The sequence below is a fragment of the Choloepus didactylus genome, chromosome 10 (genome assembly GCF_015220235.1).
Source record: "Choloepus didactylus isolate mChoDid1 chromosome 10, mChoDid1.pri, whole genome shotgun sequence".
NCBI lineage: Eukaryota > Metazoa > Chordata > Mammalia > Pilosa > Megalonychidae > Choloepus > Choloepus didactylus.
The window spans coordinates 110,039,965-110,050,758 of NC_051316.1; the positions used below are offsets into that span (position 1 = coordinate 110,039,965).

Genomic DNA, 10,794 nt, shown 5'->3' on the forward strand with positions numbered 1-10,794 from the left:
TGGTTGTAAATGATAGTCATGCTGTCAGATCCCTAATCTCCCAGAAGTTTGATTCTGTACTAATTGTGAGAGTTGGGATTAGCTACCTGAAGTTAACTGTAGTAAGTCTAGTTGGAAACCTGTTATATACTAGAATCCTTGAGTTGAAAGTAGCTGGTTTCATTAGTGAGGAAATTCCTGGGATCCCTGGAATCTCTCATGCTGAGCCTGCTGCCCTCCAGCCGTGAATGGACATGTACAGAAAACATCTTGGGGTCTCATTGCCAACTGAACAGGGTCTGTTCTTTCTCCTTAGCGTTCTCACTTTCAGCTCTGGACTATTGACTTATGAAAAAGACAGATTTCTAGTAATTAGCTAAGAAACTTATTTTATGTCTTCCTTCTATATTTTCCTTCAGCTTGTAAAAGAAATATAAACTTGAATGTGGGAAACTGTAAGTTATGAGAAAAATACAAGGAGGGAAAAAGATCACCCATAGCCTACCAGTTAGAAAAAGTTCCTATTTTTAACTTGTTTGATTTAGCATTTTTTCACTTTGGAGTCTTTTGTACCATTTTAAAACATAGTTGAGATAGTATTCTAAAAACAACTTGTATCTTAATTTTTTTCACTTACTTCATATACTTTTCCCCATATCATTAATATTTTTTCATTAAAGTAATTTTTCTTGGCGAATCATAGTTTGTAATATGTATGTCCCATACTTAACACTTTCTGTACTGTTAAACATTTGTGGGGGGTGGGGGACTTGTCTTTATGTTATAGAATTATGGTTTGAGTCTCTAAATATATCAACTTGCTTTCAAGCTTCTGAACTGCAGTCTTAGCATTGCCACAGGTCTGAACAGGTAAAGGTACATTGTGGGAACTTGCATTCGACCTTTGGCAATTTGAACCATGAGCTCTTTCTTAAGTGTAGCAATGTATTTGTTCTCCTGCAAGATATCATTAATCTTAAATACCAGAGTTTTTGTTTAGTAAAAGAAACTCTGAATAGCTGCCTTAAAGTGATATACTGTGCAATCTTATTTACTGCTTTATATTTTTTTTGTTTTAGAAATATTCAAGTTGGTATACATGTCAGCAACAAATATCTCCCAGAATACATCCACTCTCATAGCTTTAGTTAAAGCCCTTAGCAGTCATTTTGCCATATTTAGAGTGGATTCTGATAGGCCAGAGGAATTATTCCCAGTCTGTACAGAAATCTTGGGAGCCTTCAACCCAGTCTCCAGTCCTACCTCATTTCTTAGGCCTCACTTAATAACTGCGTAAAGAAGTAGGATGTGTGCTTCTGGTCTGGAAGCTTGGTTCAATTCGGTCCCATTAGAGCTTCACTGAAATTTGGACATATAAGATAGGGTAGCAAGAATCATATTCTTAATTACTCCTTAAAATTCTCTTTTTTTTTTTCACTGTGTGTAATTCCTGCCATTGGGAAAGATCACTGCTCTCTAATTCAAGCTAATTAAAGAAGGCAGTGTATCTAAGATGTGAATAATAAATAGGGTTTTATACCTAGTAAGTAGAGTTGATGATCATCTTTTTCCATCATTGATTTAACAGCTTGTGTATCTTATGACTTCAAAGCATATCTAGGGAAAGGGTAGTAAGATGGAGATAGAGTTTAGTTTCTGCCTTGCTTATGATAATCACATTCAGAAATAAAATTGAGAAAATTGGGAAGAAGTTCGTTGACTGGGGGGCAGAAAGAATCTAGGTATAACAGATGCAAGAAAAAGAATTAAGAGATGTGATTTTTGAATATGTTGTTATACCATATATTATTTAAATGTGTGTGTGTGTGTGTGTGTGTGTGTGTGTGTGTATTACATGAACATCCTGGAGGCAGGATACATTGAATATTTGTTAATATTTTATATGTCAATGCATGATATTCTTACCTGTCTTATTTTGTATCCAAATTGAATTTTACTGTTTTAGAGAAGACTATATTTACTTGAGAATAGGATATGCTTTTCCCTCCTAGAAGTACATATTCTTTGTAATTACAAGAATAGTCAACTAAATAAATTATTGACCATCTGCTATGTGTAAACATATTATGTACCACATTTATTCAGATAGTTTATGTAAGAATAACAGGATATTTACTCACATCCATTTAAAGATAACTTATTGGGAAAGACAGTTTATATACACCATACTTTTAACATAAAGTTCTAATTTTATACATATATATATACTTTTTGTTTTTTTGGCAGGTGTATTTTGGAACTTCACATCCAAGGTCCTATATCTCTGCTAATGTAACTGGTTTCAAATGTGTGACAGGAATGTCTTGTTTAATGAGAAAGGATGTATTAGATCAAGCAGGAGGGCTTATAGCTTTTGCTCAGTACATTGCTGAAGATTACTTTATGGCCAAAGCGATAGCTGACCGGTAAGAAGACTAAATTGTATTAAACCATGATATTTTGAGTACCTAACTTCTGCTGGCTTATTCTATTTGTTGAACCCATAGAGTAAGGACTTTTATTTTATTTTTTGTTAGTGAGTATAGAATAGGTTAATATTTTTAGAAAGTAATTCTATCTAAAAGTAATTATTTGTATATATATATTAATGAAGCAAATAAATGCTCTGATTCCTCTATTAAGGTGGTTTGAAGTGATTAAAAGGAAACTTCTTTGTGATTATGAATTTTCATTAGTATAGACATAAAGTTCTATGTTTTAGAAGAATTAAAATTATCAGTGCACAGTTTCTCAAAAGTTAAACCTAGAATTACCATGTGAATGATCTGGCAATTCCACTCCTAGGTATATAACCCAAAAGAATTGAAATAGGGATCCAAACACATACTTATACACCCATGTTCATAGCAGCATTATTCATAATAGCCAAAAGGTAGAAATAACCCATGTGTCCATCAAGAGATGAACAGATAAACAAAATGTGGCATACCTATACAGTGGAATATTATTCAGCCATAAAAAGGAATGAAGTTCTGATACATGCTACAATGGGGATGAACCTTGAAAGTACTATGCTAATTGATATAAGCCAAACACAAAGGGATAAATATTGTGTATTTTCTCTTATATGAAATATCTAGGATAAGCATATTCATAGAGAGAAAGTAGGTTAGAGGTTACCAGGGTTAGGGGGGAATGGGGAATTATTGCATAATGAGTATAGATTTTCTCTTTGAGGTGATAAAAGCCTCTTAGGTAATGGATGGTGGTGATGGTAGCACAACATTGTAATGTAGTTAGTGCCACCGAATTGTACACTTAAAAATGGTTAAAATGGCAAATTTTATGTTATATATACATCACCACAATAAAACTTTAAAATGTATGTCAGTGCAGTCATAAACCAGTAAGGTACAAATTTAAAGAATATGATTTCAAATTTTGAAATTTCTCTGCAGATTGATGCTTTGCTAAGAAGCATCATGATTCGTATGGTTGACTCAACATTTCTCTATCACCAAATCATTCTTGCTTGTTTTTAAAGGGGATCACTGCATTGTGTGATCATATACTAAAAATATGGTATTTAAAAATTGAAATATGTTATAAGAAATCTTTCATGATGGTTACATTTCTTACTGAATATCCACACACACGCATTGGGGTGGGAGGGTGATTAGTTGTGATCAGAAACTAAACTATGAAATACAGAGCCCTCTCCAAACACAGTACTCTCATTTTAGTACTTTAGACTGCATTTTAACTTTCTTAAAATGCGAGGGAGTTAAACTTCCTTTCAGATCTTAAGGTGGCACTATCATGAGCCTGTGTAATTGCTGAAAGATCGTAAGTACAATATACCCAGAAGTAGTGAGCTAATCCTGAGGACTAGCCTCACCCAGAACACCAGCAGTTATTGTACTTGGCATGTGTTGCGTGTGTTCTTAGAATTTGTTCATCATTATAGCTCATTTTATAATTATCTTCATTTTCAGAGGTTGGAGGTTTGCAATGTCCACTCAAGTTGCAATGCAAAACTCTGGCTCATATTCAATTTCTCAGTTTCAATCCAGAATGATCAGGTAAATCAGTTGTTTTTCTTCTTTTTGTACCTTGGTAAAAGAAAAGGGAAGGAGGGATAATTTTTGCATAGTCTATCTTAGTAAAAAAAAAAATATCTAAAGAGTCAGTTATTTGTTTAGTTTAGTTCCAAAAGACAGAGTTTACCTTCTGTATTAAAATAAATCCTGAATCTAAGTATATTTTCTCTGCTGTGTAATGGTGAAGGCATTCAAAAAGGACATTGAGACTTTGATTGAATTTTTTATATATTAATCTGTATTTTCTAAGTTTTCTAAACTTGTTGAATTTTATAATCTTTATTCATCAGACTAGGCCACACAAAATGAATTTCTATATTTTTTTCTTTTGTGTACTAAATAAAAATAGAAGAGATTCAAAGCAAGTTTTTTTAAAGAGGAGGACCAGAAGGGTAAAGAGTTGATCACTTTGGGAAAAAAATTTATTGGTCTTGAAACCAGGCTGTTGTTGAAAGACAATCCTTTTGATTTTTTTTAGGTGGACCAAATTGCGAATTAACATGCTTCCTGCTACAATAATCTGTGAACCAATTTCAGAATGCTTTGTTGCCAGTTTAATTATTGGATGGGCAGCCCACCATGTATTCAGATGGGACATTATGGTGTTTTTCATGTGTCATTGTCTGGCATGGTTTATATTTGACTACATTCAACTCAGGGGTGTCCAGGTATGTGAATAGGCATGGAAAGGTTTGCAGTTATTTGGTGGAACTAAAACTATTTTAATTTAGAGAAGGCTGAAGAAAATCTATGAGCTGATCTTTACTTCTCATTGAAGGCTAATATTAGGTTTAAACATTACTTTTCCTAGTATGAATGTTGACAAAAAACTTAACTTGATTTTCAATTTTCAGTCAGTTATAAAGTCACTTTTATTAAGGCTCCACAGAAAATATGTTAAGCAAGTTAGAGAGTATTCAGACTAAGAATACTTTAGGATAGCAGCTATTTTAGTGCTTCTACTATAATTAGCATTTTCTTAAACAGCATAGCACAGCAGTTAAATTACCTAATGGAGCAGACTTAAATTTTTTTTGATGTTTTTTCTTATTTTTATTTCATTTTATGTAATGTTTAAGTTAATGTAAATTGAAAGCCAACACACACACACCAAGAAAAAAATATTTTACACATATTTCAAATTGAAAAAAAACAATAGTTTAAGAAATCATATTACCTCCAGTAACTACTTTTCTTCAGCATACTGCTCCTGGCTTGCATTAAACTTGTATTTTCAGGGCATTTGATGAAAAATTTTTCTTGTATTCTAAACTGCGGTGTTAATTCAGGCCATAGATTTTCATTCCGGTCATGTCTTTTGGTGCACATTCCTATGTTACTTATTTTCCTGTGTTTCTTTTTTTTTTTTTTAAATCTTCATTTTATTGAGATATATTCACATACCACGCAGTCATACAAAACAAATCGTACATTCGATTGTTCACAGTACCATTACATAGTTGTACATTCATCACCTAAATCAATCCGTGACACCTTCATTAGCACACACACAAAAATAATGAGAATAATAATTAAAGTGAAAAAGAGCAATTAAAGTAAAAAAGAACACTGGGTACCTTTGTATGTTTGTTTGTTTGTTTCCTTCCGCTATTTTTCTACTCATCCATCCATTAACTAGACAAAGGGGAGTGTGGTCCTTATGGCTTTCCCAATCCCATTGTCACCCCTCATAAGCTGCATTTTTATACAATTGTCTTTGAGATTCATGGGTTCTGAGTTGTAGTTTGATAGTTTCAGGTATCTACCACCAGCTACCCCAATTCTTTAGAACCTAAAAAGGGTTGTGGAGCAGACTTAATTTTATGTAGTATACTTAGTACAGTTGAAATCCAAGAATTTCATTTTTCAGTAGATCTTTAGTCTAATGGTCAGTAGATTAATTATTTTTTTAATTCCTAGGGTGGCACACTGTGTTTTTCAAAACTTGATTATGCAGTAGCTTGGTTCATCCGCGAATCCATGACAATATACATTTTTTTGTCGGCATTATGGGATCCTACTATAAGCTGGAGAACTGGTCGCTACAGATTGCGTTGTGGAGGTACAGCAGAGGAAATCCTAGATGTATAACTACAGCTTTGTGACTGTATATAAAGGAAAAAAGAGAAATATTATAAATTATGTTTATATAAATGCTTTTAAAAACCTACCTTCAATAGTTTTATCACATGTACATTTTCGTATCTGTTCTTTAATTTATTTTGCATGGCACTTGGCATCTTTGGGGGGAAAAAAACAAAATACACATCTGTAGTTTTAGTCAAATGGTACACTTTATTTTGTGAAAGTAGAGAATCAAGAGACTTGGTTCCAGGAACCTGGGTTTGTTTTTGTTGTCGTCGTTGTTATTGTTGTTTGTTTGGTTTTTAAAACATAAATAAATAAATTATATATATATATGTGTGTGTATATATATATATATATATATATATATATAATGAATGCTCTGCAACAACCACTATGACAGTATCCTTCAGTAGAGAAAGTTTCTTATTTGTGAGTACACTCTTGCAGAACATTTATGGATGGCAGCAGCTTAATTTGGGGATTTAGAAAAGACTAAAAGATAATCAGTTTTCACGTCTAGAGTAAATACTGTTGTGCAGTGAACAACCATGGTGAGGTACTAACTGAGAAACTTTTTCATGCTTTATGCCTACCTCTTGTAGTTGTTGCAGAGCAAATATAAATTGTAATAAGGTAGCTAGGCTTTGCAAAAACAAACAGAAAAACTTAAATAATAATAAACGAGCTGGAGTCTAGTATTTATATGAATCTGTGAGAGATATTTTTTTGGTCTCACTGCAATGAACCAAAAGTGGCCGAGTCTGTGTTTTACTTGTAGCCATGTATTGAAGGCATCTTTTTGACCACCTCTTGTTGGTTCTGTCTTGAACCATTGTTAATCACTGTGCTGTAACTAGTATAGCTAAACCTTTCCCTGCTCCTCACCCAACCCCATCTTTTCTCAGTTTTTTTTTCAGGGGGGGTTGGGGATGGCTTTGTTTTAGTGTGAGTGGATATTTTGATAGTTGTGAGGAAAAACGCATTTCAGACACATTTCACACATGAGCTATTTTCTTACACAGTATGTCTTATTGTTAATAAGAATGTAATTTCATTATACAGGTATTTAATATCTTTTTAAAGTAAGTAACGATTCTAGCCATCAATAAATAAATTGCAGTAGAGTATTAAGAGGGACAAGATGAGTTTTACTGTTAAATTTAATCAGTATCAAACTAGGTCTACTGTGAGTGTGTGTGTTGTGTTTGCTTTTTGTTCTTTTTTTTAATATATATACTATTATGGTTAGTCCAGTCTTATTTAAATTGGATTTTTGTACTCCAGTTTGTATGACAAAATAGACTACATCAGTGCTAGTTGTAAATGTGTGCTGTATTTCACTTTTCTCTTCCTATCATGTCGCTAAACTTGCTTGTCAGGTTGTGCTTAACTTGTGGTGAACTGGACTTGTTTTTGTTTTTTTAAAAAATAGGCAAAAATGTAAGGTACAGTGCATAAGCCTTTCCTTTTTAATTTTTTTTTCTTTCTTTTTGTAGTTGTATTTATGCTTTTTCTTTAGAATTGGATGGCATGTTGTCCATATGACTGCCTCCTGCAGGGCTAACACTGGCAATATGGCAGCTTGAAATTCGAAGTTCCTGTAATTTCCATGTCAAAGCATAATGTGTAGCATTTTAGCAATAACTCCATATTTATAGGAAATGGACACCTTTTCACTTTACTGAGCCAATTTGTTTAATTGTCTAATGACTATATTCATGGTTTAAATTGCATTATATCTGTAAATGTGTATATAGTATGTACACGCATTATGTTTAAACTTTTCTCTGGGCCAAAATGCTTCCTCCAACTTTTTTTTTCCCTGCCTTATGATGAATTTGTTTGAAGGGCATTTTCTTCATGAACAAAGGCTTTGATGCATTTTCCTTTCTTTCTGTGAATTAGGTAGTATTGTTCCCTGAGGGAAGTTGCACAGTGAAAAAACCAGTCTAGTCGTGACCCACTACATGTTTATTTCTTAAATCACTATTACACAGATTGAATTTTGCTGACCATGTTTGTAGTTTGTTGATTTGTTTAATGAAGTTTGGTTGATGCCATTCTTTGCACTGCTGAAGTGAAATCTTGCTTATTACTTAGTGTTATGCTGATTTCAGTGTGGGCAATGTGACAACACAACCAAAATGGCCGGACAGACTTCTTGTGTTTTGTAAATATAAAAAAATGACTGTTCTGTATGTGTGCTTTAAGTGGTAGTAGAGTATTTCCTTCAAATGATGCTTCATGTAAGCAGACAGAATGATTCTCTGTTTAGCATATTTGGAGTGATGATGAAGTGATAAATAATATAGATGTTGAAGAAAGCATCACAACAGAACTGTAGGAGTCCAAATTTAATGAGCTGTCAAAAAAATGTCTAGAATGTATTGTTTTATTTAAAATCACTGTCTTAAGTTTTTTGTTCAAAAAATAAAAATTTGAATACAATCAAAACATTAGTATTAATATGTTTTTATTTATGGTCTTTCCTTTTATTCTATATTTTGTAAATAATCTAACATGCATTCCCATCACATCAGAATTATTAGAAGGGTCTGTCAAGTGTTAATTTTGAAATCTTCCTTTTGCCTGTGCTACAGACAGACCTATGATCTAGCATAGGACTTTTATACTTTGATTTGTATGTTAGAATCACTTGGAGAACTTAAAGAAATATATACAGGTGCTGGGCCCTGCCCCCAGAGATTTTGATTTAATTATCCTGAGGGAGGGCCTGCGGTTGGCTCTTGATTCTACAGTGCAACCAAGATCCAGAAACACGGACCTATAGTGACATTTAGAAAAGACTCAGTGGCCCTTTGGTCTCCATTCCCTGGACTACAACCTGAACTCCTCCTCTGGGGTCTTACCACTCTGATGGCTGGGAAAGGCAAATCCAAGGAAAGGAGTGGAATGGCGTTGCTGCTTGGAACCTAAAAGGGGAGAGAGTCAGCTGCACCCCAAGCTGTCTAGGACCAAGCACCTCCCAAGCTAGAGGCATTTCCAGCCTGTGAGAGAAGTATACATTTAACTGGACAGCAAATGCCAGGGGAGGAAGAATCTGAAAGGGATCTAGCACTTTGACCCAGTTAATAAGCTCATTCCTCCTACTTTCTAAATTATACTTTTAATCCCAACATTTAAGAAATGATAAGGATAAAGTTGGGTATAAGTCTTAGAACTTTATAGCTAGGAAAACCTTGCAAAGCCCTCACCCTTATTTTAGAGTGAAGGAGCTGAGGCAGCCACCAGCAGATTGTGGTCACAAGGGTTAGGTGGCCAGCTGGTGACCAAGCTGCGAGAGGCCCCTGCATATATCAGATTCCAGTGATCTACGCTTCTCTACTGGATCATGTTTGAAGTTCTGCCTACAACAACTTCAAAACTTACATAAACCTTAAAATTAAAAACAACCACAAAAACATAAATCTTAGCCATCTGTATTCCAGCTCTTAAAAACTGTTCTAGAGAACCAGATTCAAACCTGCTGAATAAGGATGTAAATTATGAAACTAAGGTAAAAGGCTTTACATATGTTGTTTATAGGGAAGATTAGTACATTGCAAGACTGTTCATATGAATTAAAACAGTTTAGACATTTCCTTGTATTAAGATAGAGTGCTTGAATTATTCATTATGTTATAATTTATGACCATATGTATTAGTCATGATTCTCTAGGGAAACAGAACCAACAGGAAATATCTGTAAATATTATGAGATTTTATAAAAGTGTCTCATGCAACCGTGGGGGTGCACAAGTTCAAGTTTCTTAGGGAAGGCTGCAAGCTGGCAACTCCAATGAAGGTTTTAGATGAATTCCCCAGGAGGAGCTGGTGGGCTGAAGTAGAGATGACAATTCTCTCTTCTTACTGCTGAAGTCACCACTTTTCCTTTTAAACCCTTCCAGTGATTGTATTAAATGTCTCATCACTGGAGACAGTCTCCTTTCTTGACTGTGGATATAATCAGCCATAAATGCAATCAACTTACTGTTGACTTAAGTACACAAAATGCCCTTGCAGTAACAGGCCAGTGCTTGCTCGACCAGACAACTGGGCACCATCACCTGGTCAAGTTGACACATGGGCCTAACCATCACAGTCCACCCCTTGTCAACTTGGCAGCCATACACATCACCTTAAACCATGATCAATCTCTAAAAACAATAGCAGTCATATTTTATACCTAACAATACTCAACTTCCTACGTACAATGGGAAACACACTAAATCTCTCCAGAATAGGGTGCCAGTCCTTGGGTAATATTCACTCTTAAACTTGATATCCTATAACTTAAATACTACAAATGAACAGTACAACTTACGCCATATGATAAGGGGATAAGATAGAGAAGAAAACAAATTTGCTTTTTTTACAAATACAAACATAACAAAGCAAGGAAGGATATTCATAACAATTACAGTCTTTGTTTCTGTAACTGGTCATGTGGTTGTCGTTCATATTTACCACTACCTTCTTCCACTACCCATTCCATGTTCCCTTTACCCTCAGCAAACATGTTAGCTGGCCGTGGTTCTTTGCTTGGGGGGTGACCCAAGCCTTCATTCCTGAAGTTTCTTGGCTATTGGTAGTCCTGCCTGGATTGAGTTGTTGTAGTTTTCCATTGACTTTAATCACAGGGCATGGTAGTTCTAAGAGATGCCCT

At 34.5% G+C, this 10,794-nt stretch overlaps 1 protein-coding gene across 1 annotated transcript in view; it reads left to right on the top strand.

The window, feature by feature from the left end:
- Positions 1 to 8,582, top strand: part of UGCG (UDP-glucose ceramide glucosyltransferase) — a 38,956-nt gene extending 30,374 nt beyond the window's left edge. Inside the window, exons 6-9 of the mRNA XM_037797473.1 lie at positions 2,227 to 2,405; positions 3,936 to 4,022; positions 4,519 to 4,708; positions 5,961 to 8,582. Coding sequence (XP_037653401.1) covers positions 2,227 to 2,405; positions 3,936 to 4,022; positions 4,519 to 4,708; positions 5,961 to 6,131 — 627 coding nt within the window. The 3' untranslated portion in view covers positions 6,132 to 8,582. The remainder of the gene's footprint in view (positions 1 to 2,226; positions 2,406 to 3,935; positions 4,023 to 4,518; positions 4,709 to 5,960) is intronic.
- The last annotated feature ends 2,212 nt before the right edge of the window (positions 8,583 to 10,794 follow it).